At 51.2% G+C, this 18,046-nt stretch overlaps 4 protein-coding genes across 4 annotated transcripts in view; 2 read left to right on the plus strand and 2 right to left on the minus strand.

Annotated features, from left to right (window-relative positions):
* Positions 1 to 285, minus strand: part of ETH_00009975 (cytochrome C oxidase assembly factor COX15, putative) — a gene marked incomplete at both ends in the record, with an annotated part of 2,887 nt that extends 2,602 nt beyond the window's left edge. The window contains one exon of the mRNA XM_013377072.1: positions 210 to 285. Within this exon, the coding sequence (XP_013232526.1) occupies positions 210 to 285 (76 nt within the window). The remainder of the gene's footprint in view (positions 1 to 209) is intronic.
* Positions 286 to 1,919: 1,634 nt separating this feature from the next.
* ETH_00009980 (uncharacterized protein) lies at positions 1,920 to 4,950 on the minus strand (the record flags this gene model as incomplete). The annotated part of the gene is made up of 7 exons (XM_013377073.1): positions 1,920 to 2,057; positions 2,272 to 2,368; positions 2,576 to 2,679; positions 2,906 to 3,664; positions 4,098 to 4,167; positions 4,310 to 4,419; positions 4,609 to 4,950. 7 exons carry the CDS (start codon positions 4,948 to 4,950, stop codon positions 1,920 to 1,922), a joined length of 1,620 nt encoding a protein of 539 aa, XP_013232527.1.
* Positions 4,951 to 6,168: 1,218 nt separating this feature from the next.
* On the plus strand, positions 6,169 to 8,072 carry ETH_00009985 (centrin, putative; the record flags this gene model as incomplete). Its single annotated transcript, XM_013377074.1, has 5 exons — positions 6,169 to 6,189; positions 6,414 to 6,528; positions 7,299 to 7,420; positions 7,735 to 7,804; positions 8,020 to 8,072. 5 exons carry the CDS (start codon positions 6,169 to 6,171, stop codon positions 8,070 to 8,072), a joined length of 381 nt encoding a protein of 126 aa, XP_013232528.1.
* A 6,490-nt stretch (positions 8,073 to 14,562) lies between these two features.
* ETH_00009990 (uncharacterized protein) lies at positions 14,563 to 16,764 on the plus strand (the record flags this gene model as incomplete). Its single annotated transcript, XM_013377075.1, has 1 exon — positions 14,563 to 16,764. One exon carries the CDS (start codon positions 14,563 to 14,565, stop codon positions 16,762 to 16,764), a length of 2,202 nt encoding a protein of 733 aa, XP_013232529.1.
* Between the last annotated feature and the right edge of the window lie 1,282 nt (positions 16,765 to 18,046).

Here is an 18,046-nt window from a genome sequence, read left to right on the forward strand (position 1 = left end):
TAAACCCTAAACCCTAAACCCTAAACTCTAAACCCTAAACCTTGGGGCCTGTGCAGTGGGGGATTGGCGGTTGGGCGTCGCCGGCATTTTCGAAGGGAAGGGGGAGTTTTAGGCTATATTCTGGAAGTTACGGTTGCTAAACCCTAAACCCTAACCCCTAAACCCTAAATCCGAAACCCTAAACCCTAAACCCCAATTCTGAAGCTTACCGAGCAGCCAGAGTCCTACGGGGCGTCGGTAGCCCTCCTTCACAAACCTGCAAAGACAGCCCAAAGATGCCTCCATTCAAGTCAGCCTGCTGCTGCTGCTGCTGTTGCTGCTGCTGCTGCTGCTACTGTAAGCGGTCGCTGCCTCGCCTGTGGGCAGCAGCAAACGGGTCTGCGTGTGTCTTTGCTGCTTCTTCTTCATTTTGCAATAAATGGAGTTTTGAATTTTCTTTTAAATTCTTTTTTGAAGGGCCATTTGAGTCCTTTTCGCCGCTCCCGCTGCTCGAACTGGGGTGTACGTACACCTCATCACCCCGCAGCCTTGCAGCAGACAAAACGAAGCAGCACTTTTGATTTCCAATTTGCTGCTGCAGCTGCTGCTGCAGCACTTGCTGCTGCAGCACTTGCTGCTGTTGCCCTTTGGGCCATAAACTCCTACGAGGGCCCCCCGGGGGCCCCAAAAGGGTCCTCTGGGGGCACCCCGAGGGGCATCTTTGGGGGCCCCCCAAGGGGGCCCTGGGGAGGGCTGGGGTGTACGTACACCTCAAGAATGAGCTGCGGTGTACAAACAGCTTAGGAGGGCCCCATGGAACGTGTAGGCGAGCCGCCCCAATGGCCTGCATGGGGTTTAGGGTTTAGGGTTTAGGGTTTAGGGTTTAGGGTTTAGGGTTTAGGGTTTGGGCTGCTGCTCTCCAGGATCGAGGCGAGAGTTTAGGGTTTACGCCTGTTCATCGCCTGCTGTGTACGTACACCCCAACTCGCAACAAAACTCTACTTTAAAGAGAAGGAAATAAAAGCTGCTGCTGCTGCGGCACGGAAATTTTCAAAGGGTTCACCAGGGGCCCCCAGCAGGTCTGTAGCGGGCCCCCCGGGGGCCCCTCGGGGGCCCCCCGAAGGGCTTCTGAGTGACTTGTAGGGTACTTGCGGGTTGCAGAGGCTTCATGAAACATCAAATGAGCAGTTTATCGATTTAAAATAGTTTTCAAATATATTCTATATTTTAATTGTTTAATTTCCTTTTAAAAATGTTTCCGCATAATATATGTGTCCCGCGGAGGCAGCGGCGACAGACGCCCCTGGGAAACTGAAAAGAGGAGGTTCAAAAACCGAGAAATTGATCCATTTTTGAATAACTAATTAAATTATTTTTTTTATTTGCGTTAATTAATTTAAATTATCTTTCTTTGTTAATTGTTCAGTCGTTTCGTCTTCAGTTGTCCGAGCAGTCATCTCGCACGTTCAGTTTGAGGTGGTAGTACACCTCAGAACAGATATTGAAAAATCGCGGCTTTTGCGCAGAAGTTCATTTTTGGGCTTTTATTTATTAGTAGTTGCTTTTTAAGGATCATTTTATTATTTTTGATTTACCAATCCGCCAATTTCTTTCTAACTTCTCGTCCTAGCGGCGGGCAGCAACTCCTTGGTATGCCGTCCAAGGACTAGGGTTTAGGGTTTACGGTTTAGGGTTTACAGCAGGGGCTTTTACTCTTTTCAGCAGGGTTTGGGAATTGCAACGAGCGTTTGCCGCTGCTTCAGGGCAGCACGGCGTCTTCGCTGCAGCCCTAAACCCTAAACCCTAAACCCTCAGCTTTAGGCTTTCCAAGCCAAAGCCAGTCCCGTGCTTTGGCTGTCACCTCGTGGCCTGGCCCTCAAACCCTAAACCCTAAACCCTAAACCCTAAATCCAGAAATCAGGTGTACATACACCCCAGAGTCACGGCAACCGCTCTCTCGGTATGCCCGTTATCCGCACTTTTCTGCAAATTGCTGTTGCCATTTGCTGCTGCAGCAGCTCCTGCAGCTGCTGCAGCTCTCGCCGCTGCTTCTCGAGTGCTGCAGTTGCTGCTGCCACCTGCGGCAGCAGAAAACCGGCAGCAGCAGCAGCAGCAGCAGCGTCGGCGATAGCAGCAGCAACAGCAGCAAGCAGCAGCCAAAGCAGCAACAAAGTCAGAGCAGCAGCAGCAGACGAAGCTGCAGCGCGGGCAGAAGCCGGCAATTAGCCAGCAGGAGAAGCAGCAGCAACAGCAGCAACAGCAGCAACAGCAGCAGCAGCAGCAGCAGCGAACTTCGCTCTTAAGCGTCGCTTGCTTCCTCTGCTGCTCCTTGGCAGCACTGAGGGGCTTCTGACAAGCCGCCCGAGCAGCAGCAACCTCATTCGATAACCTGAAAAGCAGCAACAGCAGCAGCAGCAGCAGCAGCAGCAGCAGCAGCAGCAGATGCATCGACAGCAGGCCCACCGCGGCTGCTCGGCCACCTGAAGAACAGGGCTGCTCTGCTCCATAATAAAAGCTTTGGCTTCATCACAGAAGAGTAGGGTTTGAAGTTAAGGGTTTAGGGTCTAGGGTCTAGGGTTTAGGGTTTAGGGTTTACGAGTCTAGTGCCGCCTGGTTATGCAGCAGCTGCAGCAGCTGCAGTGTCTCAGCACCTCCCAGCAGCTCTTGCAGCTGCTCCACGCAGTCCTGGTACCCCAGCAGCTGCAGCAGCAGCAGCAGCAACGGCGGCAGCAACAGCAGCAGCAGAGGAGACACGGGGAATATATTCTGGAACAAAGTGCGCCACCTGTTGTAGCAGAGAAAGGAGCAGCAGTAGCAGCAGCAGCAGCTGCTGCTGCTGCAGGTTCCTGCTGCTCGCTCCCAGACGCTGCCTGTATATGAGCGTTGAGGGTTCAGGGTTTAGGGTTTAGGGTTTGGGGTGTATTACCTCCTCTTTTTTCCTCTGGAGCTCACTGGGGAGAGAGGTGGTTTCTTGCCAGTTCTGCTGCTGCTGCTGCTGCTGTTTGTTTTTGCTGCTGTTTGTTGCTGCAGCAGACTGCAGCACGCGGCTGTAGAGGAAGCCCCGCAGCTCCATGAGCTCCAGCAGCAGCTGCCGCCTAATCGTGTCATTGCCCAGAAGCGTATCTTTAATACTGCTGCTGCTGCTGCTGCTGCTGCTGCTGCTGTCCTCTATTCCCTCCTCAACAATCCAGTCCCGCGTGTCTGCTGCAGGGGCCCCTTCTTGGGGGGCCCCTTCCTCTCCCTGCTGCTGAATTTCGATTTGCACTGCGGACTGTGCGTCTTGCTGCTGCTGCTGCTGCTGCAGCTGCTGCTGCAGCAGGGCGATCTCCGGCGCTGCTGCTGCTGCTGCTGCCACCGCCATGTTGCCCTCTGCAGCAACCAGCCTCAGCAGCGGCAGCAGGGGGGCCTCCCCCTCCTTGGAAAGGGCCCCCGAAGTTGCATAAGCAGCAAAAGAATGATAAAAGGAAAGCAGCTGCTCGCCCTGCAGCTGCAGCAGCTGCTGCGCTTGCTGCAGCCGCACGGGCAGCTTGCGGTGTACGTACACCTGGAGCTGCTTCTGCAGCAGCAGCGGATCTGCTGCTGCTGCTTCTTCAATGCCATACTTCGTGCACAGCTGCCTGTACACTTCTTCCGCAGCTGCTGCTGCTTGCTGCAGCTGCTGCTCCTTCTTCTCGCTGTCCGCCAGCTGCAGCAGCAGCACAACAGCCACAAAGCTGCTGCTGCTGCTGCTGCTGCTGCTGTTATTAGTTAAGTGCCGCCAGAAAAGGAAGAAGCAAAAACAGTTAAGAGACACATAGCAGCAAAAGAAGGCCGAAAAGCTGCCCCAAAATAAAGCATGCGAAGCGATTCGTACGCTCAGCAGCAGCAGCAACTGCAGCAGCAGCAGCAGCAGCAACTGCAGCAGCAGCAGCAGCAGCAACTGCACCAGCAGCAGCAGCATGCTTCCTGGAACTGAATTCGTTCCTGTTGCTAGGGCGAGGCCCTCTTTATTCCAGAGCAGCAGGGGACTTAAAAGTAATTAACTATTTTATAAAACATTTAATTATTATTATTTACTTAAAATTATTTAATTAAAATTGTTTAAATTAATTAATATTATTTGAGTTAACTTCATATACCATTCTTTGCTTCTGCTGCAGCGTTTTCTGCTGCGCGGGCACGAGGACGTTGGCAGCCCTGGCGAGGGCTCTGCGAGGGGCAGAAGGGGCGGAAAAGAGTGGAAATTGAGCGAATTAAAAGGAATTAAATGAAATTAAATGAAATTAAATGAAATTAAAATTAAAAATAAATTTTAAAAACAGTTTTTTGGCTTTTTTGCTTCAAAACGCACCGAGAAATGTCCGCCAAGTGCAAATTTTGCTGCTGGAAGGTTCGCTGCAGGCGGCGCCACTGTCTGTACACGGCAGAGCCGAAGGCTTTCGCGAGGATTCCCTCGGTCGCCTGGCGCGCAGAAATGATAAATAAATAAATAAATAAAGGGAAGTCCACTTTTATAAACTAAATTAGCTAAACTAAATGCCACTTTGGAGTTCAAAAAGCTCGAAAAGACGCGGTGGAAGAGGCGCGAAAAACGGCCCGCGCGGCGCTGCGCAGCGCTGAGGTGTACGTACACCTCAATTTTCAACCCACCCCCTCCTTCTGAAGGATCTCTACCAATGAGTTTATTTCTTTATATCCGAAATGGCATTCTTTTCTTTCTTTGATGAATCGACAGGCCTCTGGGCTTTCGGGGGGCTTCTCGAGTGCCAGGTTTATGTGCGCTGTCATGCCTGCGGCGCAGAAGCAAAGACACTGCGGCAGTTCAAGCTGCTGCTGCTGCTGCTGCTGCTGCTGCTGCTGCATGCGCTTTTGCGGCTGCGCTTGCTGCAGCAGCGCACCCTTCAGCCGCACGTGATAGTCTTCAGGCAGCATTCTGCGGCAGAGGAGCCAGCCAATGACTCCTTCGTAGGGCACATCCGCAACTTCGTCCATTTCAGATTAAAAAGAAGAGAAGTGAAATAAAACAAAAAGAAACTTTAATTGTCGCAGATCAGCCGCCAGCTGCGCGCGCGGACACCCGAGCGCAGCAGCGCGCGTTCTGGGGTGTACGTACACCGCAGAAAAGCTGAATTTGAAATCGAATTCGAAAAGGAAAAAGGCAGAGGGGGGCGGCGGCTGGGGGCGCAGATAGGAGTTATCCCTTCTTTTTAAATTGCAAAGAAGAAGAAACGAAGAATTATTTCGTTTTATTTTTAAAAAATAAAAAATAAAGATTAAATTTTGCAAAAAGAAGCTCGCAGCCAACGCCGCGCATGCAGCGGCGGCGTCGCCGCCGACAGCCGCGCCACTGTCTGCAGTTGAGTTCCTGGGCGTTTTTTACGGTTTAAAAATATTTAAAAGCTTTTAAAATACATTTAAATGCTTTTTAATACCCAATTAATTCGAAATTATTCAAAATTAGACCAAAACTTCCAACACGCCCGCCCCGAAGCGATCACCGGGGCTCCTCCACCGCTGGCAGCGCCCGCCCCCCCCCCGCGACGGCGCCTCTTTTTGCTGCAGATTTCCACTAAGACATTTATAAAATCATTTTTAAAAGAACTGAAGTTCATTTGGCGCAGTTTGCTGCGCGGTGGCCTTCGCTGCACTGTACGGACACCTCAGCGCCGCGCCCCAGAGCCCCCTGAGCCTCCTCGGCCTTCACTTTTCCCTTTTTGCAAATTTTAATTCAACAAATCCAAAATTTGAGTTTGCCGAATTCCTCTTTGCAGTTTTAGCCCCTCGCGGCCCCCCTTCAGCTGCTGCACCAATGCAGCAGCAGCCAGCGGCGGTGCTGCAGCAGCTCATGGCAAGGGAAGCAGCAGCAACAGCAGCAGCAGCAGGAACAACAGCAGCAGCAGCAACAGCATCATCAGCTGTTTAAGCGGTTCAATAGGCCAAAACCCAGCAGCAGGAGGAGCTGCAGAAAAGGCCCCTTTCCCGTTGCTGCTTCTGGGGCCCCTGGCCTTAATTTCGGGTGTACGTACACCCCAGAACTCCCCCATGAGCCGAAAACCCGAACTGGGGGGCCCGCTGGCCTTTGGGGGCCCCCGGGGCCCCGGAGCAGCAGCAGCAGGGTCTCGGGGCCCCCGGCGTCGGGAACTGAGAGAAGAACAGAAGTTGGAAATTAAAGAAGCTTTTGAATTGTTTGATTCCGAAAAAACCGGAAAAATGGACTACCATGAGTTGAAGGTGCGTGCGCTCTTCAGGTGTCTGCGCGTACACCTGAAACTCCAGGTGTACGTACACCGCAGGCCTGCGCGCGCGCGGTCGGGCGCATCGCTTTTCTTCATTTTTATGAATTCTTTTACTTGTTCCCTCTTTTTTTATTCTTTTTTGTTCCCTTTTCTTCTTTTTTATTCTTTTTTCTTTTTTATTTCAATTTATTCAACTTAAACTCCTGTTTTCTCCTGCAGGTCGCCATGAGGGCACTAGGGTTTGATGTCAAAAAGGCTTATGTGCAGGAACTTATGCGCTCTTATGACAAGCAAAACACAGGCTTTATAACCCAAAGCGACTTCGAAGAGATCAGTGAGGGTTTAGGGTTTAGGGTTTAAGGTTTAGGGTTTAGGGTTTGGGGCGGTTTGAGGTCACTGCACTCCGTGGCATCATCTTTTTCCTCATGTCTTTCTAATTAAAAGATTAATCTAAATTTGAAATTTACTTTTATGATTAAATTAAAAGTAATGAGCGCAAGACAGAGAGCAGCCAGCACCAGCTTGACTCATTAATTGAATTAAATTTATTTTTAATTTTTTCTCATTGAGTTATTTTAATTGAATTATCCTTCTAATTGAATTGCCTCAATTAAATTACCTAAATCAATTAATTTAATTTAATTGTTAAATCATATCAGCTGCTGCGATTCATAAAGATATCGCATTAATTGAGGACAAAAAGAATTCATCTTTTGTTTGACTCAAACTAATTGAAATGGATTACTGAAATTAATTGAATTAAATGGAATTCAAAAGTCAATTGAATTGACCTTTTGAAGTAAATTGAATTAAATGGAATTCGGAAGTAAATTGAATTAAATGGAACTCAGAAGTAAATTGAATTAAATGGAGTTCGGAAGTAAATTGAATTCGGAAGTAAATTGAATTAAATGGAATTCAGAAATACACTGAATTAAGTGGAATTCAGAAGTTAATCGAATTAAATGGAACTCAGAAGTAAATTGAATTAAATGGAATTGAGAGGTTGATTGAACCAAATGGAATTCAGAAGTTAATTGAATCAAATGGAACTCAGCAGTAGATTGAATTTTATTTAATTGAATGGACTTTTTGTGTTCGCAGTGACCCAAAAGTTCCTCGAAAGAGATCCTGCGGAGGAACTGCTGAAAGCTTTCCGCCTCTTCGACGACGACAACACGGGGAAGATTTCGATAAAGAATTTGCGGCGAGTGGCTCGCGAGCTCGTGCGTGAAAACGGGGTTTTGACGAAATAAAACGACGAAATAGCTCAAATTATTCAATTGGTTCAAGTTTAATTCCTTATTGAAGCGAATATTGACAAAAATTAACTCCAAAAGACCTGTCAGAAACTGAAACTGAAACTTGAATCGGAAGTGAACACGGGTGGCCGCGCTCAGGTGTACGTACACCGCAGCACGCGCCGCGCGGGTGTTCCTTCCGGGTTCACGTTCTCCATGCTCTTTGCATTAATTAAAAGTTAAAAACAAACAAATGAATAAATAAAGAAATATTATTTGTCAATTTGCGTCTTTTCCAGGGAGAAGATTTGCCAGACGAAGAGCTGCAGGCGATGATCGACGAATTCGACCGAGACATGGACGGCGAAAGTGAGTTGCGAAATAATTCAAAAATAACTCCAGAGTTTGAAATTCCCTTTTTAAATTAAAATTCAATTATTATTTTGAATTTAAATCTAATTTGGTTCCTTTTTCATTTGAATCGGCATTCAGTTTCGCCCTCTCCTGTTTGTCCAAGGGTTTGGCGTTTCCGCCTCCTGAGGTATACACTCTTTTGGGGTTTAGGGTTTGGTTTGTGTCTGCAGTCAGCAAAGAGGAGTTCATGGCGATAATGAAGCAGACCAGCCTCTACCAATAGATTTACATCTCCCCATTCGCTGCCTCTGCTTCTTGCCTCTTCTGCGGTGTACTTACACCTCAGCTTTGCTTGCTGCCTCTTTTTGCGGTGTACGTACACCTGAACTTCCCATCCTCGGGGACTCCGCGGGCGCTAAGCTTCGCCTGTCTAGCTGCTTATCTGCAGCAGCAACTGCTGCTGCTGCTGCAGCTGCCATTGCTGCTGCGGCTGCCATGGCTGCTGCTGCTGCTGCTGCGAGCAGCAGCAATGAGGGATGAATATGGACCTTTCGAGACAGTCGTTTTTTTCGAATTGCTGCACCTTCTGTTATTTCTTTTCTTCTTGTTTTGAATTTAAAAACTAAAAGTGTTAATTGAAGAACGAACAAGTGGCTGAGATGCAAATCAGCAGCAAAGATGCGAAGTTTCGATCTTTTACACAATTCAGAGGGACAGCAAAGTGGCTTTGAAGGACCTAAACCCTAAATTTGAGTCGTAAACCCTAAATTAGGGTTTGCGCGAGCCCTGCGCGAACTTATCGCGTTTGTCTGTCCCGAAACAAAACTCAAAATTTGCAAACAAATACGGCGCATGCAAGGCATGCAGCCAAAGCCCCGAGGGGCGCTGCAGCAGCAGCAGCAGCCCGCGCTGCTGCTGCTGCTGGTGTTGCTGCTGCTGCACCTGACGTAGCTGCGTTGCAGCTGTGGCACCTGCAGCTGTTGCTGCAACTGCTGCTGCAGCAGCGCGCTTTACCGCTGCAGCAGCAGCAGCAGCTGCTGCTGCTGCTACAGCAACTGCGTTTCCGCAGCTCTGTTGAAAAGCGCAAATAATAATAACTGCTGCATGCAAAGGCCCGGGTGGCTGTTGTGCGATTCCGCTGCTGTACATACACCGCAAACACCTGCTGCGCCGCGACTGCGGACACAATTTGTAAACAATTAAAAAGCAAATAAACATTTCTTCGCGTTGTGCTGCAGCAGAAGTGGCCAAACCGCCGCATGCAGAGGCGCTGCAAGCCGCCGCGAAACAATCATACCTGCCTTGCAGCAAACCCTAAACCCTAAACCCTAAACCCTAAACCCTAGCCGCGGCCGCGGCCGCTGCGAAGGCCCTGAGGAGGCCGGCTGTTTGCTGCTGGGGGGCGAGCGGGCGCGCAGGTGCGGCTGGGTGCGGGGGGAAGCCCGAAAAAGGGTTTGGGGGAACCCTAAACCCTAAATTGGCGGTTTAGCTCGAAGAGCGCGGAAAAAGGAAGCAAGACGGAAGTGAGGAAGGCGGTGGTGAGGAGGTAAAGACAAAGACAGGCCCACTGCATGCAGCGGACTTCGAGTTCAAGGAGGTCGGGAGCAGCAGCAAAGGGCCGCGGCACCAGACACAAAGACCCCCGCGGGTGCAGCACAGATATTGCAAACAACGCGCAGTGCAGACACAGCAGCACGGCGAAGGTGGCGGCCTGCAGCAGCGGCGCGGCGAAGCAAATGAGGCTGTGGGGGAAGGGCGCGGCGGCGAGGCTCTTCAGGCTGCAGGCGGAGTCGCCCAGGCTGCTGAAGATCGCCTCCCAGATGTGCGCGATCGCCGCGATCCCCGCCCCACTCACCTCCGCCGCCTCCATCGCGCACTGCCGCTTCAAAGGCCGCGAAAAACGCCCAAAAAGACGCAAAAAGCTCCGAAATCCCCGCGGAAACGCCCTAGAACGCGCCACTGCCGGCAGCCCAACCTGCTAACACGGCGCGAACACCGGTGCATTGAAGCCCAAACTGCACAACTTCCACTTCCTCACAACCTATTTTGACCTGATTACACTCGCTTCCACGCAAAAACACCAAAAGTGAAGCCACTCGCGCTCAAAACCGACGCGGACGAATCAGACCGGCGTCCACTGCAGCTCATCGCGATGTACGTACACCGCGACTTGAACCTGACGACAGACCAACAGATTCATACTGACCCTTTCTTTTCACAGTAAACACAAGCACTATTCATTAAGAATGACTATTTGCACGCAAAAGCACACGCCCGTCGCAGTCTATCGCCATCCGCTGCTGCGCAACACCCTAGGCACAGTGCTCGTCTGCTGCCTGCGCGCAGAACGCCGCGAAACAATACCCCGAAACTCTGCTTCTTTAGAGTTTAATTTTCAAATATAAATTGTTATTTGTCCATTTAATTCGCCTAAAATGAGATTTGTGGATAGCTTCCGTTCTAGAGGCATTCACGAGCCCTTGTTGTGCTGCATGCACCCTATGACGCTCGTCACACTCTATTAGGCAACTGCGGTCCGCCTTAATTAAATTCATATATTGTTTTGTTTTTATTTTAATACTTTTACAATTATTGGGACTCAGTGAGGGGTGGGAGCTTGAAATGGCGTCGAAGGAACGTGGTCACTTCCCAGAATGCACCGCAGTTGTAATTTCCAAAGTTCTTGAATTTCGGAACTTCGTATTTAGCTGCACTGCTGTGGCCTTCGAATTTATTTTCCACCACTTTTATAAGTATAACGAACTTCCTTCTGTGCAGCAATGTTCGAAACATGGGGGAAAGACAAGCTCTTGAAATGAAATAAAACAATTACCACAAAAGACTTCTCGCAGCTCATAGCCTGTGTCTAGAAAGTGCTGCGCAGCTGTCTAATCAGCAGCAGCAGCAGCAGCAGCAGAGAAGCCCTTTGTCATTTGCTGGTTGCTGCTAGTTGCGAGGTGTAACGACAGTACCCACGAGTCACTCTGCCAGCACCACAATTTTAAATAAACTGTTAAGCTAAACAGCTGGCACTTTGAGAAGGCCCCTAAGTGTGGGACAGTAGCCTATACAGAAGCAAAGAAGTGCGCATTTACTAACTGGGAAGTCTTAGAGACTACATCTGAAGCCTTACAGACTAAGGCTGGAATCGTCTTAGAGCTTGATAGTCGGAGATATCAGCTGCCAGTCTAATCCAACGCTTCTCCTATGGCCTCAAACGTTTTCTAAGACATTTTTTTGGTAGAGTCAGTGTCAAAAGCAGCAGCAATTTGATCAAAGCTGCAGCACTGCAGCACCTGGGGAAGCGATCTCCACCACAGGGGAGAACTTTGCTTGGCCCTGTGGGACAGCAGCGTATCAAGAATCAGCTCAGCTGCCAAATTAAATTTCTCACCAGCGCAGGAATCTGCAGCCACAAGCGCCGCTGTGGAGAGCAACGCATTTGCGTGCTTTAGCGGTTGTTGCTGCTGCGCATGCGGTCTGTGTCGCAGTTGCTGCTGCTGCAGCAGCTGCCGCTAATATTGTAATTACCTCTGCAGCTGCACTTACATTCATTAATGCTGCTGCGGCTGCTGGAGCTCTTGCAGCCACGCAGTTTGCTGCATCTGTTGCTGCAGCTGCTGCTGCCCTTGCATTTGCAGTTTTGGTTGCAGTTGCTGTCGCTGTTGTGGTTTTTGCTGCTGCTGCCGCCGAATGTGTCTGCTGTGATGCTGCAGTTGCTCCTGTTGCTCCTGCATCTGCTGTTGCTGGAGATGTTGCCTCTTCTGCTGCCCCGTGCTGCGTTTCTTGCTTGAACTGGCGGTTTAGTGAAAGCCTAACAGTCAATTGATTCTCTAATCTCAGCGACAAATAATATGTGACGCCAATTGTTTAGAGATATTATGCCTAGCTCTTTCCGATAGCAGGTGGACTACCTCTTTTGCCCTAGATTCAGATGTGACTGAGAAAACTAATGCTTCTTGGCTCCTGCTTCAGGAGCAGAAGTGTGCAGCAATACAATGCAACCAAAAGAAGCCGAAAGTCTTCAGGGTTCTACATTTTAAAGTGTGTAGATTGACGTAGTAAATGTATCTCATATACACAGCAACAGACTTAGTTAGCCCTAGTTCTCGGGCTATTGGGCCCGTTGTGCTCTGCATACAGAAAGAACAGTTGAGGCTTGCAAGAAGCACTGCGGCTGCAGTTCTTCGCATGCCTATGCAGTGAGAAAATGACAGTGGCTACGTTCAGCTCGGCTCCGACGTCTCTCTGTTGTTCCGCTGCATCTGCTCATGACCCTCACTCCTAAACGTTGATATTATTGAACAAAACAAATTTAATGAACATTCTTGTAAGTCCCCATTTCCTGAAATGCATATGCCTTCTCCCGATGTTTTGTCTACTGGGCGTGCTGCGCATAGCAGCTTCAGGGTCTTTTGCTGGCCCCGCTGTCTCCCTCTAGTTGCAGAGCATGCCAGGACTTACTGCACGAGGACTGGTTCCTTTTTATTTTTGATTATTTTTATGCGTTACGCGATTCTGCACATTCTGAATTATATGACCCTCAAGGCTTGAGCTGTGTCACATCGTACCAGTGCGCTCTGCAATATCTCTAGGGTGCTGGAAACACAGGGAATTTGTGGGAGCTAGAGAAGCCTCAGTCTTCATACATGCTTTGAAGTTGATTTACTAGACGCGCACAGGCAAAGCGAAGTTTTGCCCCAAGCATCCACGTTCCTGCACAGCCCGTGATTTGTGGTCGTACAGATCATGTCCTACAAGTCTTTAAAGTTCATTATGTTTGCCAAATGAGGTAATACACGGCCCGTAGGAAAAACAATCATTGGGACCCTCCTATTCGTTCAATTTAGACATTGGAAAATGACAGTATTGTTGTAAGAAGACCCCCTCAGGACCTGAAATAGTCAGGGCAAATTGCATGAAGATATAAACGGGGCTGCTTTGTATTCTCATATAAATTTTCGCTGGAGAACGCTGAAGACATTTGCAGGGAGTTTCAACCACAAAAAGCTCTCAAACATTTTACATAAAGTCTCTACAGTGCTTATAGTTCATTTGGCTGCTGCTGTTGATGCCTGCAAGAATATTTGACCCCGAGTTACTTTGTTTCACGTCGGCTTATAGGAATCCTTGAGTGTCAAAAGAAGTTGTTGTTGAGGATCTATCTCGACATGCGACTACCTAGGCTCCCTGAATTAAAAAAGCCTGGAGTATAGAACCAATAGCTGTGGTGACTTGTTTTGACTCTAAGATGAAAGCAGCAGCCTAGTTGATGCTAAAGGCAGTGTAGCACGGCTTCAGAATAACTAAAGAGTACAGCTGGAACCTCAGGAGCTTCGAGTTTATGTTCGACATATGAAAGACCAGAGCCCTGTCGAAGCCACTCTACAGAAAGAGTAAAAGCAAAGAAGTTCAACAATTAACTATTAAAGAGGAAGCACTATTCGAGCAGGTGACCCTTATCTGAACATATGGCCTTGAGGCAACCTATAGAAAACTGTTGAGCAGTAGACTCTGAGCCCACAAACATTGGGGAATGAGCGCTAACTGCATTCTTTCCGACAAAACAAAACAGTCACTGTTGCTATCCCGCTGCGTGTTGATATGGGAGCGAAAAGATCTAAATGTCTACGACTGAGCTGCACAAATCTTCACAGAATATTCACCCAAATGGCACTGAGGCTCACATAAAAGGCAAGCTGTCTCAGAATCTCTATATGGCACTTAAGTCCTGAGTTTATTACCCTACCCTCTTCAAGGTCTTGGCTGTGGCTACCAAGAAGTAAGTTTTGATTTTCACTTCTCCTGTAATGTATGGAGCTTTGAAGTTCCTCAACAAACACCAAACTAGGCCGGGGCTGCTAAGCCCCTCGGCCCCGGCCCCCCTGCCATATCTTAGCGCTTCACAACTGGCAGTGAGAGTGGGGGAAGGCCGTTGGCGCTTTTAAAGTAATTCTTTCTTATTATTCTGAAGCCCCACTGTCTTGGGTTCTGGGACAGGGCAGGGGCTCTCAGCCAAGCCCAGTGCAGTACTATGGAGTACTAACTCAATATTAAATATTTTAAATGGACTTATTGCTGTTCATGTGGCAAATGTGAAAACGCCAAACATTGGAAAGCTGGTCCGTTACTATGGCAGCACAGCGCGCTGGGGGAGAGCATCTGTTGCGAAGGCGAGGGAGGGTCAAACAATATTTTAAAAATAAATGTGAATTTAAGTTAATAAGCAATTAATTTGAAGCGTTTGATTCAACTGTGCAGGGGAAACACTGCGAAAGCCCAAATGCTGAAGACCGCAGGTGCTTCTTCCCTATGTTTCTGTGCCATATGTGGTTTCATTGTACGCGACTCAAATGGAAAGCAGGTGGCTGTTGTTTTGCATGGAGTGACAGTAAAACTTTATTTTCATTTCAGGAAAAATGCAAAGAAAAGAAGATTCAATTTGGCGTCCGCGAGGAACGCGAGTCGATGCCTCACCGGTGTTTCAGAGTATCGATGCCAGACCGTATAGACACTTGAACGCGCAGTTTTTGTTGGCGACGAGGCGGTAAGAGCAGCATAATTGACTTCTTTTATGTTTCTTCGTAAATATCATGAATTTTGGAGGTCGCTTTCCGGCGAAAATAGCGAGGAAACCGCAGCAGCTTCCCCAGCCGCTCGTTGCCGAGTGTGCACCGACTGATCGGGGCTCCCACGACTTCCCTCGGGATGCACAATCCCTGAGTTATTTTTTAATTTAATTTCGCATTTCGGGCTCTAGAACTCTTGGGCTGATGATGCGGCCTGCGAGGCGAAGGCGGAGGAGAAGATGCGTGGCTCCCGCGCTGCTGTGGGCTCTGGGCTGCGTTTCCAATTTGGCTTTCCCGCGACACTCCGTCGCTGCTGCAGACTTGCCGGAGACGAACACTCTGGAGCATTTGTTTATTCCCACAGACTCTGCAGCAGCAACAGGAGCAGAAACAGCAGACCTCTTCACTTTCCAAAACGAATTCGACGAAGAGCCAACCCTCTTTCCCCCCGATCCCGCCTCTGCCCCCGCGGCGGCAGCTCTTCCGGGGGGCCGGGCTGCTGCTGCTGCCCTGGCGGGCCGTTCTGGCGCAGCAGCAGCAGCAGCAGCAGGGGGCGCGCCGGTGTCTGCTGCTGCTGCAGCAGGCCCCGGGCGGCGGGCGCGGGGCTTCGCCCAGCCCCGCAGGCCCTCGCGGCTGAGTCTGTCTCTGGGGCTTCTGGCGTGTCTTGTCCTGGCGGTGTCGGCAGCCGCGTCAGGGCGTTCCGCGCTGCGGCTGCTGCTGCAGCAGCAGCAGCAACAACAGCAGCAGCGGCGGGCGTGGGAAAGGCGCGACGCAGCTCTCGCTGCAGCACTTGGCCGCCTCGAAGGCCTGCGAGCCCTGGAGCCCGTAGTGAGCAGCCTGGCGGGGGCCGTGGACAGCCCGGAGGCGCAGCGGCTGCTGCAGCTGTACCGGCAGCAAGTGGAGGTTCCTGCTGCAGCAGCAGGAGACGCAGCAGCAGCCGCGCCGGAGCTGGCCGCGGCTGCAGCAGAACGCGCAGCAGAAGAGGCCCTGGCGCTGCTGCGGCTGCTGCACGACGCAGCCGTGCAGGAGGCCAGCCTGCTGGAGGCCAGCCAGAGAGAATTCCATGGCTGCTTCCTTGAAGATTGGGAAGAAAAAATAATTGAACAAGTAGCAGCAAACCAACAAGCTGAGGCTGAGACGGGACCGTTTGTGCAGACTCTGAAGTCGCTGCAGGAGAGCGAGCAGGGGCTGCAGCGGCAGTTTCAGCTGGCGCGGCAGCAGCTGCTGCAGCAGCAGGAGTTCGCGGACGAGCAGCAGTGGCCGCTGCTGGCAGCAGCAGCAGCAGACCTCGCCTGCATGAAGCGCGCTGCTGCAGCGCGGGCCGAAGCAGCAGCAGCAGCAGCAGAAGTCAAGCGCAACGTCACGGAGACTGTGCGGGCGCTGCTGGCAGCTCGCAGGGAGAAGTTTGCAAGACAGGCGGAGGGGGACTTGGACCTGCTGGACGGGTACATGCATTTGCTGCAGCAGCAGCTGCTGCTGCAGCAGGGGGGCGGCGAGCACCGCAGCGCGCTCGCAGCAGCAGCAGCAGCAGCAGCAGAGGCCCCCGAGGAGCGCAGCCAGGCAGCTCTCGAGAGGGCCCAGGGCTTGTTCGTTAGTGCCTCGCAGCTGCTGACTCTGCATGAAAGGGCTTTGGGGGACTTGGGAGTTGCGGGGAACTTGGGGCGGCTGCTGGAGCTAGCCACGCGTGCTGCAGCACAAGAGCCAGCCATAGCTAGCTACTTAGACGAGTGCTGGGCCAGTTTGCTGCAGCTGCCGCGCCCCTGCGAAGCCCTCGAAGCAGCAAAGCTGCAGCGGCTAGCCATAGCAGCTAGCCGTGTGGGGCTGCGCAGCGCGCCCTACAAGGCTTTGGTGCGCAGCATTTTGGCAGAGGCCAAGGGCAACGCAGCGCGGCCGCGGCGGGGCGACAGCAGCAGCAGCAGCAGCAGCAGCAGCAGCAGCAGCGGGTACTTGAGCCGGGAGGTGACCCTGGGGGCCCTGGAGGACCTGCTGCTGCGGGTCGACGACGCAGAGGCCCTCATAGGGGCCCTCGACGTGGGGCTTGCTGCTGCTGCGGAGAGGGGCCCCGGGCAGCAAATAGTTAGGGATTTGGAACACAGCAAAAAGGCCCTGGGCTCGCTCATAGAAACGAGCCACAGCCTCGCGAGGCAAATTGCCCGCCAGAGGCTCACGGGCCTCATTGAGTTGCAAGTTGAAGACATCGACGCCCGCGCGCATGCGGCGAGCTTGCTGCTGCAGCAAAGTGCTGCTGCGCTGCAGCTGCATGCGCAGTACCTCCGCGCCCGCAAGGAGCTGCAGCTCGCAAAGACCCTCTGGGACGCTGCAGCAGCAGCAGCAGCCATGCGCTCCCTCGCTGACGAACTCGAACTCGAGGCCTACAAGCTCCAAAGGGGGGGGCTCTTCAACTGAAATCCAAATCTATTTCCAAACCACTTCGAAATCGAACTCGATTTGGAAACTTAAAAACGCGCAAACTCCAACGAAGCCACTCTCCGGGACAGGGCTAGCTAGGGCTTTTGCACGGTGGGCGCGGCCTGCTGTCTTGCCAGCAACAGGAGCAGCGGCCTGCAGCCGCAGCAGCAGCAGCAGCAGCAGCAGCAGCGGGACTTGAAGCCTTCAGAGCCGGCAAAGGCCTGCTGCTTGGGCGGCACGCAATTACCTCCATTTCGACTACAGATCAGCTGCTTCCTTTCGTTTTTTGGTTTGCTGCTCCCGCTTTGTGCTGCTGGGACCGCTGCTTTTCTGTTTCTGGCTCTTTGCTGCACTTCTTTCAGACTTTCTTGCTTTGCAAAGGCCCCTTGACTGTGCCGTTCCCCGAGCCTCGCCAGGGGCCCCCCGGCTTCAGCTATTTGGAAGCTGGAGGGGCCCCTGCGAAGCGTGCAAGTGTGATATAGGCTGTATGGACAGACAGTGCAGACGTCTGCTGCAGCAGCTGCAGCAGCTGCAGCAGCAGCAACTGCAGCGTCAGCAGCAGCTGGCTGTTGATGTGAGCTGCTATCTGCGCACTCCTAAATAGGACATACTGGCGGCACCTGCTCGGCGCTCAGTCCCAGAATCTCAACCAGCCCAAACTCTCGGCTACTCTGGATCTTTTCAGATTTAGAGCTTGTTTCCTAATCCATTTGGACTCCCACGCACGCTGCCACTGCCAAACAGTTTAGATCTCAGGCTTTTCTTCTTCTTGCACTACAACTTTGTTGAATGGCATCGAGGAGAGGAGTAGCTTGCCACTAAGAGCTGAGATCACTGCGGGGCCGCTGCCTCGTTGGCTCACGAATGCATGCACAGCGCCTCAGAGGTGCTTGTTCAACGAAACTATTCAAGTTTAGCTTTCTAGATGCGTCGCCGGTTGTTTATTTCTACTTCGAAAGTGGAAACTAAAAGAAAGCACACCCGTTACTCTTGCTGTTGTGGCGGAAGCTGGTACTAACTAGCCTGCGTGTCGGGGGTGCTGTATTGCACAAACTGGAAATTGGACTGGAGGTCTGAAACGCATGCAATCTCCGCAGCAGACACAAACAGTGCAATAGGCAACGGCTGCACTGGGTAGCCACTAAAGAAAAGATACTAAGTGCATCTGTCACGAAAAAGCAGAACTGAGGGGTTCCTCTAAGAGGAAAACAAGTCTTTGTCGCTAACCAAAGCACATAATGCCTATCCATAATTCACTTTGTAGAAGTGTCAGCTTGGA

Source organism: Eimeria tenella, genomic scaffold, assembly GCF_000499545.2.
Source record: "Eimeria tenella Houghton genomic scaffold, Eth_scaff45, whole genome shotgun sequence".
NCBI classification, from domain to species: Eukaryota; Apicomplexa; class Conoidasida; order Eucoccidiorida; family Eimeriidae; genus Eimeria; species Eimeria tenella.